Here is a 17,905-nt window from a genome sequence, read left to right on the forward strand (position 1 = left end):
AACTAGAAGGAGATAAGCTAATTAAAGCTAATTAAGCAGAAAAAAATATAATAAAGAGCAGCAATCAATGAAATAGGAAACCTACAAACAATAAAGAAAATCAATAAAACCATTTGAAAAGAGAGAGAAGACACAATATCAAGAATGAGAGAGGTGATATTGTCATATGTAGATATTAAAAAGATAATAAGGAAATGTTATGAATAACTTAAAAATAATAAACTCAACAACTTACTAGATCAAACTACCAGAGTTCATTCAAGGATAACTTAATACTACTATATCAATTAAAGAAGTTGAATTTAGAAAATTCTCATATAGAAAATTCCAGGCTCAAATAGCCTGGCTGATACAAACACTTAGAGAAGAAATATCAGTTCTGTTCAAACTCTTCCAGAAATTGCTATGAGGTGAGCATCACTCTTGATGCCAATACCTGATTAAATGACCATATTTCACTCACTTCTTGACCAGAAGAGCTTAGTTTCCTGAAATAGTATCCTTAAAATACAAACAACAGTCCTCTGATGTCTTTTAGGAGTCTCCTGCTACCTGGAAGCTTCCCATTCTTGACTCCAGAGCAAAGAAAGCTGATGATTATAATCTAGTACAAAACAACCTATGGTCAATGACTCTCAGAACGTCAAAAATAGAAGCGGTATCTCTTTTTTTTCCCCTTGTTCTGGTCTGAGATCCTCATTTCTTAACAGTAACAAAAACAGCCAAAGTGATTTTCTGACATGTTTATCGTCCCCCAAACAGAAAAAGCAAAACATAAGTAAAAATATCATTTTAATATTGTTCAATAGCTTGTCACTCAATGATGAAAATTCATAAAGTATGACAAGGCTTGAGATGTTGTAAAGCAAGGTTTTCAGTGGGTTAAGTAATGGCCCCTTTGCTGTGGAGACCAATAATAGATTGGGGTATATTACTCTACCTCATTATTGGGGTATATTCTTATTACTTTTATATTGATGTATAATGCAGACTGAGGTGAATGTTTCAAGCTGAAGGCTGAGAGCAATCTGAAGAAGCCAGGTGTTCATTGTTGCTGGATGTTGGCCATGGTGTCTCACAGAGATTAGCTGCATGTCATAGGATATGAACTTGCCTACATTTCTGGGAGTATACAGGAAAACTACACTCATTATATTTGATGCTACTGTCTCCTTTCCCTCACCCCTGACATCTCTCCTCCTTTAATTGTGGTACATGTGGTCACTTTTCTAATAATAAAACACAAATACAAACTGCTGCTCTCAATAGATGAAGATAGATTTTACTATTTTTACCTCTCAAGGACATTTTTACTTTTCAGATTTTAGGAAGATGGAGAAATATTATAATAAAGGATGCAAGAAGCAGATAAAAATATGAAGGAGACAGACACACAGAGAGAGACGGAGAGAGAAGAAAGAGGGTGTGTGTGGGGGAGGGTGAGGTGGAGAATTGAGGGAGGAATGGGAAATGAAAGAAGGAAAAAGAGAAGAGGGACTCAAAACCAGAGAAGGGATGAAGAGTATGTATTGTAAAAAGAGAAGGTGAATGACAATCTCCTTTGTTCCCTTTGCCCACTCCCACCAAAACCTGCTAGTAAGAAAAGTAGGAAGAGATTTTCAATTGATAAAGAACTTAAAATTAATTTTTAAAAAGTAGTCAAGACAGGAAGTGGTGAAAGATTATGGTCTAAATACTTCTACACAGTCCTTTTACTATATTTTCTGGCCAAAGAGAATAAACAAGTATCAAATATTCACCCTATCTCTGGAAAATGACCTGTAACGGATGTGTCAACATATATATTTCACAGTATCAACCACCATTCTTAAAAATCATTAAGAGGGGTGCCTGGGTGGCTCTGTCGGCTAAGCGTCGGACTTCGACTCAGGTCACGATCTCGCGGTCCCTGAGTTCGAGCCCCGCGTCGGACTCTGGGCTGATGGCTCGGAACCTGGAGCCTGCTTCCGATTCTGTGTCTTCCTCTCTCTCTGCCCCTCCCCCGTTCATGCTCTGTCTCTCTCTGTCTCAAAAATAAATAAACGTTAAAAAAAATTTAAAAAAAATCGTTAAGAATTTACAACCCTCCTCACTGGCCATTCTTTCTCAGGCTCCTTTGCTATATTCTCCTCATTGACCTAACATCAGAATACTGCAGTTTGAGGGGGACTTCTGCATTGCATCCCTTTTTCTATTGGTTCTCTACTCTTTGCTCCAGGTCATCACATAAATCCCTGTTCCTCTAGATACCACCTAAATGCTTGCTGATGGCTCTCAAATGTACATATCCACTTAGGAGCTCTCCTCCAAATTTCAAATGTGTATATACAACTGCATATTGGGGATTTTTACTTGGGTGTCAGGACATGTCAGAATAAACAGGTCCAAAATTGATTTTTCCCCTTTGGTAGTAGGTTGACTGACTTAAATTCTATTTACAACTTTCTTTTTCCCTTGGCTCCTTTCCTATGAGGCTATCAAAGGTCAAAATTCAATTTCTCCTCCGCTCATACCTGGTTGTATCCATGTATGCATGTAACACCATTCTGGTCAATGACATATAAATAGGTATCTCCTGATGTGGTCTTTTCCTTTTATCCTTCAGGACCAGAACACAAATGTAAGGCTTGCACGTTCCACAATCATTTGGTGATCATGAGCTAATACAAATGAGGATGAAACTTACAGCACTAAGGATGGCAGAGAGAAAATAGAGAAAGAACATGGATTGCTGATGGTACTGTTAGCCTAATACGCTAGCCTTCAAGTGCCTCACTTCAGTGTCCACATTATTTGAAATAAATGAAGGTGTACATGTCTAAGTCAATGTAGTCAGCTTTTCTGTTACTGGGAGCCCAAGTCATGCCTGACACAGCCTCCAAAACAGTTTCCACTGTAAGTCTTCCTCATCTCACTGAAATGCTTTATAATTGCCCCTGCTGCTCCAGCCAGAAATAAGGTGGTTCTTCTAGACTTCTCTGTCACAATCCCCAATCTTAACCCTTCCCTACCAAACATACATACTGAGTCCATCAGTAAGTCCTGTGGCAGTTCCTCCAAAGATTAAGGTAGCTATGTCAATGGCTTTATCTGCACTGCAGCCACCCCTGTCTAAATTAAATGCAAAAGCTTTTCACACCCCTACCCATCTCACACTTTCACGGATAACTCCTTTCACCTTAAGTCCCATCTTAAGTGTGTCTTCAGAGAGGCCTCTTTTGACCATTCCATTAAAATTCTTCCCTACCCAACCCTATTGCTCTCAAAAACAAAAGTTTTTTTTTTTTTTTCTTCAAAGCATTTTTATTTGTATACTGGGGTCCACCCTGGGAAACAGAAAGCTTACCGGTTTAAGAGGGAGAATTTAATACAGAGAATTAGCAAAAAGGTATTAGTTGACTGGAAGGATATAAAGAGGACACCGAGGTGCCACAAAGACAGTGACTGCAGGAGAGAGCACCCATGCCTCGGGCTTGGACTTGAAGCTCAGAGGGTCTCATCTGTCTCCTCCAGAGGAGGCTCTGAAGAGCTGCCTCTCAGATTCTAAGGTGAGCTCATTACCTCTGACAGTGTGCAATTGAGCTGATTCTGGGAATGCCGGAAGAAACTAGAAAATGCAAAGAACTGGTGATGCTGGAGTAAATTACATGGCAATGGTCCCTGCCGGGGCCGCAAGGAGAAAGAGTAAGTCCCTTTTGGTTCCAATCGTCTACCAGTCTTCCACGGTGCTCCCTTTGAACAGAGCCCTATATGGGTCCACTTGGCAAAGGAAAAATACAGCTTGCAGAGTCTCAGCCTGATCAATTCAGGACAGCAGATAAAAGGAAGACTTCAGGGATAAGATACTACAACTTAAGAAGTAGCATATTTGTTTATTTATTTTCTTTTCTTTCCTACTAGACAATATGCATTCAAGACCCATGTCTGTCTTTATACGTTTTACCCCTTCCATGTGCCGAGTAAAAGTACATAGATGGTACTTGAAAAATATTTCTTGAATGAATGAATTTATTAGATTTTTCTCCAAACTGCTGGGCAAAATACATACCTTAATTCTTGTCAATTGACCAATACTGATTGCCTCATATAATGGTCTAGGCACTGGAGTTAAAATATGAATATGAGGCACTTCCTTATTACTTAGCAAGGAATTTAAGACATTCTCATATGACATTAAATAGTAAAATGCCATAGAAAACATTCATATGTTTGAATTCCCAGAGACTTAAACAGGCAGAAAAATCTATAGGAAATAAGAAAAGAAAAAGGTAAAGGCAAGTTTGGAATAACTCAGAAGACATGTGGAAGAAGTTACCATACGAGGCAGCCTTGAAAGGGGGCAGACCAACAAAGCCATGGAGGAGGGATGGGTCTGGCAATTCTCATATGATTATGAGGAAAGCAGTCAAGTGAGAAATTACTAGGAGTCACTGGAAAAGTAAACTGGAACCAACTGTGGGAAATCATAAGTCCTAGAGTTAGATTATAAATAGTACATTGGGACGCCTGGGTGGCTCAGTTGGTTGAGCATCTGACTTTGGCTCAGGTCATGATCTCGTGGTTCACGGGTTTGAGCCCCGTGTTGGACTTTGTGCTGACAGCTCAGAGCCTGGAGCCTGCTTTGTGGATTCTGTCTCCCTCTCCCTCTGCCCCTCTCCCACTTGTACTCTGTCTCTCTCTCTCTTTCAAAAATAAATTTAAAACATTTTAAAAATTAAAAAAAATTATAAATAGTATGTCGTTTGCAAAGAGGAGACACTAAGAGGTTTCAGCAAAGGAGTGATGCAGCATTCGAAATATTTTCTGAAGATAAATCTGGCAACATCATGGGTGAATGTGTAGACACTAGAGCCAGAAAGACTTGTTAGGAGACTGACAGCAATCTTGAGCCAGAAAAGATGGTAGAGAGAGAAATAAAAGAAAAAGATAACAGGTAACAGAAGGAAGAATCAATATAACACAATGCAGAATTAATCTAGCAAAATGAGGGTAAAGGGGATCCCTGGAATTAACCCACAGTGATACACAGAGAGAAGGTTCAGAAGGGTGGAGACAGACAAAAGATCGTTGAGTTTCACTCGAAGAACAGGATTAACAATGGCATAAGTACAATAAAAGTCCCAGTGAATATTTATCCTCTAATAACTGAACCCAGTGTTTTGAAAAGTTATGAATCTGGAAGAATATATATGTCTTCATCTTGAGAGACTTCAGAAGTGCTAGGCTTCTGGAAGTTGTAATATTGAGATGATGTCTCATTTCCATAGATATGCTCCTCGAAATTGGTGGGCCGAGTGTTCTCATATAGTTCCTTATCAGTTTCTTCTTTAGCTCTGGGAGGACCGACTTCCACATTTTCATAGTTGTCATACATGTTAACCCCTCTCCCAGTAGATGTATAGTCTTGGGTCTGAACTGAGATTTTATGCCTTGAGCTGACAGTGAGGGGATCTGAGAGCGTTTTAGCATAGTCTTTTCTCCTGCTGCTTCTCCTCTGCAAAAACCTTGGTAAGGTAAATTGCACTGGGTTATGGTGTTTCCAGTGCCAAACACACCCAATTCCACAGATCAACAACAGTAAAAGAAGGGAAAGTCCTATAGAAACGGCCACTGAAGTATTTCCACAGCTTTTCAACATTTCTGCACAAGCAGTGTTTAGTAGTGTGGTGTGGCCCTTAATGAATTCACAGGTGCAGACCAGCGTAATTCCTTGTAGGGTAGAGTTAAGAAGGAATCTTGGAAGCTCTTTCAGGCATTTCTTTTTCAGATGTGAAAGAACATCATTTGGCAAAGTCCTGATACAATTAGAGGAGAGGTTGAGTAAACGGAGTCTTTGAAGATCGTTCTTGTTGTATGTGATGTTTTTTACAGTACAATCATTAATGTATACTTGCACGATGTCGGGGGGGATTTTACTCGACTCCACTTCCCTTTCTATAAATGAATCACAAAATGAAGCAGAAATGAGTGGAAGATAATGGCAGAGTAGACAACTCAAGAAAGAGAAGGTTGAACGATCTGCCATCCAGACACCTATAAATTAAGAACATATTAATTGCGTGTTTATTTCATAGCATAACAAAACATATTAGTTTTATATTTATTACATAGCATAATAAAAAATCTGCCAATATCTACCACCATATTAAGCACCAGCACTTAGTGAGTTCCTGCTACAAAAGAGGAGTACTAGCTGTTGTGAGGAGAGAAAAAGAGAAGAACCTCTATCTGGCCAAGTGTGAGTGATTTTATTAATTAGATTTCAACATGACTTTTGACAATGAGGCTAATAATTTTCAAGTGAAACGCAATGCTTTGAATGCAACAGGTGGAAGCGATACGAGTACACACGGGCAATAATTTCCATTGCTTATCACCTCCTCCGTGATGCCTGTGGCAGTCAAGGACGATGTCTTTTCCTTAATCACTCCTTCCTCTGTACTTCCCTATTAATGAATCCATTCCCTGGTAGAGCATGATAGCCTAACTTACAGGGAACTGTGTGTCTTCCTACCTGGTTAAATGGTGGGCGGGGGTTGGGTCTTTTCGTCTTTATATTCCTAAAGAACACCATTAACAGCTAGTGCAGAAAAGGAGTTCAACTGATATTTATTAAATAAATGAGTCAAGAAACAAATGACTCCTAACGTCGCATCTAATTGCTTAAGTCAACAGTTTAAAACTTGACACACATCTTCTAGCGCTCACTTTGGCAGCACATATACTAAGATACATCTTCTAAAGGGCATAGTTTATACTTAATAGAAGACAATAGCTCTTTTATATTACATAAAATATCTAAAAATACTTTGAAAGCCTTCCTATCACTAGTGCTCTCACAACTTCCAGCAAAAAAAAAAAATTCAATTAAGATAATTTTAGAATGTTTTCTGTCAATGCTTTAAAATAGCAATGAAGAGAGAAATGAAAAGCATTTATAGCCAGATTGAGTTGTTGTATTATGATTTTATCAACAAAATAGTATTACTCTATGTTCTTAGCCTAGACACAGAAATAGTTACATCTAATACCATTTTCATTGTTTCCAGTTTTAAATTTTTTTGTTAACGTTTATTTATTTTTGAGACAGAGAGAGACAGAGCATGAACGGGGGAGGGTCAGAGAGAGGGAGACATAGAATCTGAAACAGGTTCCAGGCTCTGAGCTGTCAGCACAGAGCCCGACGCGGGGCTCGAACTCACGGACCTTGAGATCATGACCTGAGCCGAAGTCGGCCGTTCGGTCGCTCAACCAACTGAGCCACCCAGGCGCCCCTCATTGTTTCCAGTTTTATTGAGATATAATTGATATACGACTTTGTATTTGTTCAAGGTATATACAACATGATGATTTGACATATGTATTATTGCAAAATGATCACTGCACTAAATTTAGCTGATGATCATCACCTCACATAGCTACAATTTTTTTCCTGTCATGATAACTTTTAAGATCTACCCTCTTAGCAACTTTCAAATATACAATACAGTATTGTTAGCTATAGTCATCCAATATTGTGAACAGTGCTTGTGGGATGATTATTATCTATTTAATGTCAGTATTGATAATATTTAGTTAAGAGCTTATTTCGTTTCAGCTTTAAAACACTTTTAGATAGATGGATTATCTCCTTTGATCCCACAGCTGCTGTATGAAGTAGATACTATTGTTATGTCCATTTTACAGAAGAGTGAGGAGAGGATTAAAGAGTTTAAGTAACTTCTTGAATAACTAAGAAGTGACTGAATCAGGATCCAAGCAAAGTTTGCCTCCAAATACTATTCTTACCCACATTTCTATAAATGGCTATCAAAAACATCTATCGCTAAAATTTTAAAGCTTGATTAGCTCTGAGATTCGTGAGGGCTGGAGTTCTTATTTATCTTTACATTACCAAATCTAGCACTAGACACAGAAGAGCTACTTTCTTAAATATTTGTTAGTGAATAGAGCAAACTGCATTAGGATAACAACAGTAACAATAAACAGGTAAAAGGAAACACCACAAAGTTGAGCCCTGCTTTCAGTGAGTATTCACACAAGACAGTAAAGTTTTCTAAATTTTTTCACCATTGGAATATATCAATGTGCAAATTTTCAGTTTGGCATGTCACACAAAATACCAAATTACATATGAGATGCAGTTATCTTTTATATAATTTATTTGATAAAACTATATGGACAGATAGCCCGGATCTAGACATCTTTTAATCTCTTTATAATCGTGGTAAATTCTCTCCTTTATAAGGTCAGACACAATGCTTATGTCAAGGCAAATATTTGGCAAATGACTTTAACCATTAGGATCTCATTTCCTTTCTAAAGCAGATGAGAACCAATCATATGTAAGATATTTTATGTTAAAAGTGATTACTCGTTTAAGTAAAAATTTGTTAGCACATTTGAACAGAATTTCAAATATAGATTAAAATTAATCACCTTATTAAAAGGTGCTAGGCTTGCAACAAAAGTGGGGAAGGCTAACTATTGCTGAGGATAAGGTAATAAATTGCCCTCTCAATTTCCAAGAGGAGAATTTATTTTTACCATCTATTTTCTTCTATGTAGGCACTCCAGAACATTTCAAATATTAAAACTGTTTGTCAAAAGAAGTACTTACTGAAATAAACACAAGAAAACTTCTTACAGGAGAAAAAATGCATACTTTTCCTTTCTCTAAAATAACTTAACAGGAAAAACTCTGAGAGGCAAAAAGGAAAGACCCACTAGAAAGAAAACCATGTGTTAAACAAGAGCCCTTCAAAGATAGCTTAACATCCCAGTAAGCCTAACTTTGCCCAATCTTACAGAAGACTGTTTCATTCTTGAAAGCAGTTCCAACAGACTAACAATTATTCATTTGTCCTAAAATGACAAGTGGTTGATAGACTTCTGGAATTTTCAAAGGCAGATATTGTCCTTGTGTTTGGAAAAGCCTAATCTTACACGTGTAAGCATATATACTGGTAAAGACACTAACATCACCCTCCGTTTGTAAACTGATATTTCCCCCTATCACCACCAAAGGCCATCTGAAAACTGTGTCTGGTAACATAAAAAAAGTCACTGATTATTTAAAATGAATTTGTTTCTTACAGTTGTTCATTAGCCACACACCTTAAATCAGGTTCTTACCTTGAGACTGCTGTGCCAAGCTCCCTTCTGTTCTTTTGGTTAAACCTGCTTTGATGTTCCCCTTTTTTGCTTTGGTCAGTTACTTCCTTCTTTACGTCCTCCTTTCAGATTATTTCATACTTGCAAAGTTTCCTGGCTCTAGAGGAAGTTCTTATCAGATGCACCAGAATTAAGATAAATGGCATGAGATTTTAAAAAAGGAAGCTCAGCTCTTCTTGTTATCAAGTAATAATTCTCCAACTAAATCAGAAAATGATCAGAAAATGATGCATGAAGCCCAGATGCTTTTTTTGTTTGTGCAATATAAATAAAAGGTGCAGTCCTCACTTCACAGTCAATAAGAGTCATTTTTGCACTTGCACTTAAAATTTTTTTAAAAACAGAGATTTTAAAATGTAGTTACATAGAGGTCTTGTTGATTTGTTTGCTCGCGGGATTGCTAAAAGAGTCCTCCTTTGAAATATTATGTCCCATCGCCGCAAGTTACATTTATACTTGTCAAGCCAGTGTCCCAATTTTGGATCAGAAAGTGTTCATATTCTTTAAGTTGATGACACAGGAATTTCCCCAAGTAAGTATATTCTGAGTTGTGCTATTTCTGTGATTTTCTAGTAGGTAGAAAGAAAAACTCTTTAATAATAGTAACCGGCACATTCTGGACACTCAGTAAGTCTCCTAAACGTTTGGTGTACTCCTCAGTGAATTCTGACAACAACTCCAGAGAAGAGGGCTGCTCTTCACCCTATGGTACAGAGGAGGAAATGGAAGCAGGGTGGTAACATCATCACCCACCCAGGGTGGCCTGGCAGGCTGCCTCCGGCACCTGTGTACTAAACCACTACACTTGCTGGCTTGCTTGGATGAGTAACAGGTTTCCCACATAGATCTCTTATTTAGCAGCATTTCTCAGAGACCAACTCCACAGAGTATAAAAATGGAAAATGCTGAATTAAAAAGACGAGATCATAAAGCAATGGAAATTTTGCCTTTTAAATTGCATTGGAAGTTTCTCAACTCCAGAGGATTTCCCTTGTATCAGGGGATTTAAAAGAAGAAGACTTCATTGCTGAAACACCAACCAGACATCAGAAGAGCAATACTGTCAACACAGATTGGGGACTGACATTGTGCCAGGCATCGTGCCTGTGCTAAGCAGCGGGGATGCCATAATGAATGAACTGCCTTGTAGCAATGAAACCTCCTGGAAGAGGCTGCTGTATCCACAGGTCATTTCAGATCAAGGTGATAAGGGCTAGGAAGGACACACTTAAGCAGAGAGTCCTCTCTGCTTATAAATGGGGAGTATTATAAGTGGGGAGTAAGGAAAAGAGACATCCATTTCAGAATGGTCAGGGAAGGCACGACCTGAGCTAAGGCTCATAAAATAAAAGGGAGTTAATCAAGGCAGAATAGAAGGGTTCCAGGCAAAAACCCCTGAGGGAAGGAGGTTATGAAGGGCTGTTGGGAATGAACCATGAAAGATAGTACCTTATTGGTGTTCCATTCTAAACTGTGAAATCTGGGGGCGCCTGGGTGGCGCAGTCGGTTAAGCCTCCGACTTCAGCCAGGTCACGATCTCGCGGTCTGTGAGTTCGAGCCCCGCGTCAGGCTCTGGGCCGATGGCTCGGAGCCTGGAGCCTGTTTCTGATTCTGTGTCTCCCTCTCTCTCTGCCCCTCCCCCGTTCATGCTCTGTCTCTCTCTGTCCCAAAAATAAATAAAAAACGTTGAAAAAAAAAAAAAAAAATTAAACTGTGAAATCTGCCCCCTGAAACTCATGTCAGGCCTAAAGAGAGGTACATTGTTATGGTTCATTGGCCAACTTAGAAAAGTCTGATTACAGTCCAGGGCTAAAACAAAACAAAACAAAAACCAAAACCCAAACAAAAACAAACAAAACTGATAATGTAAGAAAAACAAAAAAACAAAAAGGCCTAGGAATTTCACTCCTAGGTATATACTCAACAGAAATGAGGGCCATTTCTGTTTATAACTGCTTTAAATTAAAAATATCCTAATGCTTTAGAAACATTTCAAAGGTCCCTCAACAATACAGTGGGTAAAGAGAACATGATAAATTCATGAAACTGAATACTACATATAGCAATAAAAAACTTGAACTACTAATAGATTACAACAACATAGATGGATCTCAGAAATATAATGTAGACTTTAAAGAGTGATGCACAAAAGAGTACAGACTGTAAGATTCCATTCTTAAACCATGGAAAGCTTATCTACAAACAGATGATGGTAGAAGACAGCAAAATGGTGATTACTATAGACTGGGAGCCTTCTCAGATGCCAGAAACGTTCTATATCTCGATCTTTGTGGTGGTTATATATAACCATTCATCACGCTCTCTATTTATGATTTGGGCACTCTATGCAAACTGTATGTTAATTGAAAGAAATTGGGAATGTATGATAAGACAATTCTTTAAAAAGTCACAAAAAGTTGAGATAATCTATCTAATATCTCTAAGATATGTTTTTTATTCATTCAGATTACCATCTCCTTTGGTAGACTGGTCTGGTCTACTCACTTGGATGGAGAAACACTTTGTTCAACTATAGGCAGACTTTCAGCTCGTTGAATTCCAAATTTATCTAGAGTTTCTTGAGTCTGGAGGTTGGTAAGGCTGGTGGTAAGAAAGAGGGGAGTTAGTAATGAATCTTGGGCTCCAGCCCAAAGTAGGGAATTTTTACTTTCTGAAATTATATAAATGGTCTTTCATTGGCACACCTTGACTTAAAGATGAGGTGCTGAAAAATCATGTTCAACTTAAAAATAGATAAGTACAAAGCAGTTTTACCTAAAAGAAATAATTCTGGCATCTTGGGCAAGTAACAGAACTTCTCAGTCTTGCTTTCTTCATCCATAAGACAACAATGGATTGGGTGATCCCTTAGCTTCCTTCAAGTTCTACCAAGTACAAATGAACAATATAAATGTTCGTTGCATTCAGAAGAGGATTTTTGAAACCGGTTTTCAAGTGTAGCATACACTTCCTTTTAGTCCAACTCCCTCTTTTCATCATGAGTCTTTCCTAATTGCTACACAGATCAGATAACATGACTTAAAGCTTGCTTCAGCTTCAGTTGAACAACACTCCCTCCCTCCCCCAGTGTTTTCCCCTTTTTTTCCTTCAGAATGAAATAAACAAACATTGGGAAAACTGAGCAATCATTCATTAAGAAAAAAAAAAACCACTGAAAACATGACTAAAATTGAAAGCTGAATAATTTAGCACTCCTATGGTAAAAAGACTCCCCAATCATCTTAGACTGTGGATATGATTTCACAAGTCAGGTAACTGTTAACTATTTCAACAGAGTTTCTGTTCAGTTGAGGAAGGCAATGTAAAATAGAGTTAACAGCAGATACCAAATCATTGTTAGCTTCTGCCAACTTCTTCAGTAAATGTTGAGAGGCATAACAGATCACCAATTTTAAGTAACTGGCTATAGTTTGAAACTTCACCCAAAAGTCAGCCTGGATGTGAGAAGTGGAGCCTAGCAGACACTCTATCCCACATACAGGACAGTGAAGACCAGCGTAACCATTTCACACCTGGCAGGAGGGGGGCACTGGGGCGGTAGGTTAGCTTAAAGAGGAAGGCACAACTCTAAATCCTTTGCATTAAGACCTTGAAAAATATCCCATGTACACTGATTCTGAGTGAGAAAATAGGAGAAGCAGAGAATAGTAACTTCTATAGGTTTACCCTCCCTACCTGAGATGATGTCCTGTGTAACTCTATTCCCATGAGGAGTAATAGGAGGTGAATAAAATAACTAGCCAAATATTCCCAGAGTGGGTAGGGGCTAGGGACCTGTCTGAAAAGGCCCTGATAAGCAGGGTCCCCTTTTCTCCCTCTAGGAAATAGACTTCAGAAGGCAATTCAGCTTCAGATGACCAATGAACATTCACCCAGAAAGCAACAGCTGAAGTGCGTAGGGCATAAGCGGTTAATGGCCTCAAGTAAGCTGTCAGGTACTCCCACATGAGTTTCTCTGAACCCATTGTCTGTGCTTCCTTATAGGTACATTAATCATAGAACAGGCTAAAGTCATGTTGTTCTTTCTTAGGAGACATAACTCTCACCATGATATATGCCTTTTATTGGTTAATTTACTAGAATTTTAAGACTATCTCCTTTTCGTCTTCAGAGTCCATCCCTATCTCTGACATTATTAACTAGCTTGGGCCAGTCATGCTATCACAGAGAATCTCAATTTTCTCATCTGCAAAATGGATTTTAGCGGGTAATTGGTTCTTTTCTTAATGTTTATTTATTTTTGAAAGAGAGAGAGAGAAGGGGCAGAGAGAGTGAGACACAGAATCCAGAACAGGCTCCAGGCTCTGAGCTGTCAGCCCAGAGCCCTACACAGGGCTCGAACCCACGAACCCTGAGATCATGACCTGAGCCAAAGTCGGACACTTAACTGACTGAGCCATGCAGACACTCCAAGGTCATTGGTCTTAACTATAGTTCTTCACTAAAATCTCCTGAGGAGCTTTTAAAGATATTGATGCTTGGGTTCCGGTCCACAAAAATTAAAGCAAAAATATCTAAGGGTATAACTAAACATCAATAGGGTTTTTTTTTTTAATTTTTAAATGTTTATTCATCTTTGAGAGACAGAGAGAGACAGAGCATGAGCAGGAACAGGACAGAGAGAGAGGGAGACACAGGATACAAAGCAGGCTCCCCCACTCTGAGCTGTCAGCACAGAGCCTGACGTGGGGCTCGAACCCATGAACTGCGAAATCATGACCTGAGACAAAGTTGGACACTCAACCAACTGAGCCACCCAGGTGTCTGAAACATCAGTAGTTTTTTAAAAAGCTCCTCAGGTAGGAAGTTCCCAGCAGTATTGAGCACTCAGGTCTTTTATGAACTAAAATCCTAGGACTCTGCTGTATGATCTCCAATCAACCACTCAACTCTTCAGTTTTCTTTCTTTTTAAAGTTTATCTATTTCTAAGAAAGACAGACACAGTGCAAGGGTAGGGAGAGCAGAGAGAGGGAGAGAGAGAATCTCAAGCAGGCTCCACACTGTCAGCGTAGAGCCTGATGTGGGGCTTGAACTCACGAAACTGAGAGATCATGACCTGAGCCAAAACCAAGTGTCGGGACGCTTAATTGACTGAACCACCCAAGTGCCCCTTTAATTTTCTTTACTATAAAAATGGAACTTGAGAGATAAAGTTACAAGAAAAAAAAATCTGGAAAGTGCTCAAGGTTCATTGGAGAAATACATGTTATTAAAAACACCTAGGAATTTGTACGCTGGCTGCAATGGCACTAATAGTTCACATCTACTTCACCCTTGAGCATGTGTCCCAGTGCCCTCTGGGCCCCTTATATGAATTTTCTTTTTTAATTCTCACAAAAAGCATAAAGATGGGTTTTACGCACTGGATAGGAGGTGAGGAAACTGAGGCACTGAGGGACCAAATTACCTATTGGCCATCATAGAGCTTGAGCCAGAGTCTGAATTCAAACTCAGACCATGTGACTTGAATCCAGACCTGGTGCTTTTAACAGAGGTTAAAAGCACTAAAGTATTAGTATTATGAACTGCCCTTTTACTCTTTCTTTATGTAACCAAATTCCTGAGAAGTCCCAGATTAAAACCTGCTTTATTCCAAATGGTACACAGTTGAATCCCTCTCTCTTTCAGAATATTTGACCTGCGCTACAGGTGGTGGCTCAGCTGGTGGGGGTAAATAAGTTTGGTGGCTGGAGGAGACCTTTTCTTGGGTTCTAAGGAAGTGTGAGAGTTCTTAGAAAGTAATGGAGGAGGTATAAAAATGAGAGAACTGACATGCAAGATCAGAAAGCCCATGACGAAGAATATTTTTTTCTGGCAGCACCTGGGTGGCTCAGTCAGTTAAGCATCCCACTCTTGATTCTGGCTCAGGTCACGGTCTCATGGTTTGTGGATTCGAACCCCACAATAGGCTCTGTGCTGACAGCATGGAGGCTGCTTGGGATTCTGTCTCCTTCTCTCTCTGCCAATCCCCTACTCACTCTCAAACAAACAAACAAACAAACAAAAAAACAAAAAACACCAAAAACAAACAAACCACCAAAAAAAAATTAAAAAAAAAGAATCTTTTTTCTGAACATTTCATAGGAAAGTGACATACTCACAATGGGGCCTGAGCATGGTGGCCCTTGTTACTGTCACGGAGAATGACAAAAATGGTCTTACGTTTAGCTGTGACCGGACTTAGTGCTATTCCATATAGAGTCTACCCAGGGCTCTGTATATGCAAGGGTATACCTTTATTCCAAACCTCCTAATCTCTTGCCTGAGCAATTTACTGGTCTTCTTCCTCCTAATGTGGTCATCCTACAGTGCTGTATCTGAAACTTGATAGAGTGTTACATCTCAAGTATAAATCCTACATCAGCCCCCTGCGTAAGACCATTGAGTGGTTCCTTATAGTCTGGGAGTTAAATCCCAACCCCTACTACAGGCGGTAAGGCTTTTCAAGGTCTAGCCCCTGCTTGTTGTTGTCTCCTCTCTCCTCACTCTCACGCAGCCCGAGACACTGTCTTCTCTCTAACCCTTCAACTCTTCTAGTTCCTTCCTGCCAAAGGCCCTGCATCAGTTGCTCCTTTTAATTCGATTGTATTCTCCCAGATCTTCCTATGCCTGCACACCCCTCCTTCCGGCTTCCTCTCAAATGTCACCTCCTTAGGGATGCTTTGTTGGAGCATCCCACTCTAAAGTCCATCCCTACACTGTCTCCCATCCCCTCTCACACCCTCCCCTCCTTCTCTTTGGCTTTCGCAACATATCATTTATTTTCATCAGAGCCTGTAGTACTAATACTTTTATATATTTTATATATACACACACATATATATATATATATGTGTGTGTATATATGTTTATTCTTTTATTCCCTTACCTTATGAGTGTTAATTTAATAAGAACAGGGATCATGTCTTATTCACTGCTCTATTTCTAGCAGTGTGTATCATGTCATGTGAAGAAGTTCAATAAATGTTGGCTGAGTGAATAAATGAAAGCAACAGGGATGAATCTGAGAGAATAACCTTTGAGCTAAAGCAACAGTGTTTTTGCTGTTAAACATAAACACACACCAGAGTTAATAAAACATACATGTATATGCATATACATATATATCTATATTCCATATTTATACACAAACATGTTTATGTATATGTTTATACACACACATACATATATTCTAAAAAGCACCAATGTATTAACAGTTGGGTGGAAAAACTGAAAATCACCACTACTTTGGAAGCTCCAATTTGCCCTATCCTGTGATATTATCCCTAATCTCCAGAATACAAATGATCCACATTTTTCTGTTAATTAGTCTGCTTTTTCTTTGGAATAGTTTTACCACCTATGTATGTATCTTTAGTTTTGGAAAGTCCCAGTATCCCTGACTGCAAACAAAGCCCCTTCTGGTAGGCTGGAGTGTCAGTGGGACAACCATCTAAAAAGTGCCATGAGAATATATAGCTCATTGTTAGGTAGCTGGTGGGGCCCTAACATGGATCAGACATGGATGTCCAGGAGAGATAAGGTGAAAGCCAGGGGGTGCTTTGTATTTTCTGCTTCTAAGCATGGCCTATAGGGGTTGGTCAAAGAAGAACATTTCTGTGAGAGTAAAAAAGGGCCTTCAAGTATCCTGGAAGCATACTGTCAAGACAAGCCAAGTGCACAGGAGTAAGAGGGCCAGGCTCACTGGAACCTTCTGTGCTTAGGCTTACAAATGGTGCAAAATCTTTGCAGTTTCTTACAGAACTAAGCATACTCTTACCATTGATACAGCAATCGTGTTCCTTGGTATTTACTCAAAACAATTAAAAACTTATGTCCACAAAAAACCTGCCCAAGCAGCTTTATTAATAATTTCCAAAGCCTGGAAGCAACCGAGTTGTCCTTTAGCGGCTGAGGATAAACTGTGGTACATCCAGACAATGAAATATTATTCAGTGCTGATAAAAAATGAGCTATCAAGCCATAAACATGTATGGAGGAACCTAAAATGCACATTAATTAGTGAGGAGAAGCCAATCTAAAAAGGCTACCTACTATATGATTCCAACTATATGGCATTCTGGGAAAGGCAAAACTATAAAAAGATCAGTGGTTGTTAGGGGTTGGGGAAGGGGAAAGCTATGAAAAAGTAGAGCACAGAAGCCTTTGCAGGGCAGTAAAAGATACTGTGTATCCATAATGATGGATAAATGACATCATATATTTGTCCAAATTCATGGAATGTACTACACCAAAAGCGAACTATAATGTAAACATTGACTCTGGGTGATAATGATGTGACAGTGGAGGTTCATCAACAGTAACAAGTGCAGCACTCTTCTGGGTGGGGGGTGTTGATAATGGGGGCAGCCCTGCATGTGTGGGGGCAGGGATTATATGGGAAGTCTTAGTACCTTCGCCTCAATTTTGCTGTGAACCTAAAACTGCTCTAAAAAACTAAAGTCTTGATTAAAAAAAAAATGATGCAACATAAGCTTCAATAGGACCCATCATTTGCTTGTGACAAAAACTGTGACTCTTACATCATATTTATTTAATTTACTATTTTTATTTTTGCACTATGCTTTTAGAATGTCTTAGGATAGGCTTTATGGAATATGTGTTGGAACTTCTCTGCCATAAGGGACACAGCCACAACTCAAACTGGCTTACACAAAACAGATGTATGGACCAGCAGGACTGGAAAGGAGTTTAATTTCATTAATAACC

At 39.1% G+C, this 17,905-nt stretch overlaps 1 protein-coding gene across 1 annotated transcript; it reads right to left on the minus strand.

The window, feature by feature from the left end:
• Nucleotides 1–3,290: 3,290 nt before the first annotated feature.
• GAPT (GRB2 binding adaptor protein, transmembrane) lies at nucleotides 3,291–9,602 on the minus strand. The gene is made up of 2 exons (XM_060635734.3): nucleotides 9,136–9,602; nucleotides 3,291–6,033 (listed from the first exon to the last, which is right to left on the minus strand). The coding sequence occupies exon 2, from the start codon at nucleotides 6,023–6,025 to the stop codon at nucleotides 5,168–5,170; it is 858 nt and encodes a 285-aa protein (XP_060491717.1). The 5' UTR covers nucleotides 6,026–6,033; nucleotides 9,136–9,602; the 3' UTR covers nucleotides 3,291–5,167.
• Nucleotides 9,603–17,905: the final 8,303 nt, after the last annotated feature.

This window comes from Panthera onca, chromosome A1 (genome assembly GCF_046562875.1).
Source record: "Panthera onca isolate mPanOnc1 chromosome A1, mPanOnc1 haplotype 2, whole genome shotgun sequence".
In the NCBI taxonomy this organism is placed as follows: domain Eukaryota; kingdom Metazoa; phylum Chordata; class Mammalia; order Carnivora; family Felidae; genus Panthera; species Panthera onca.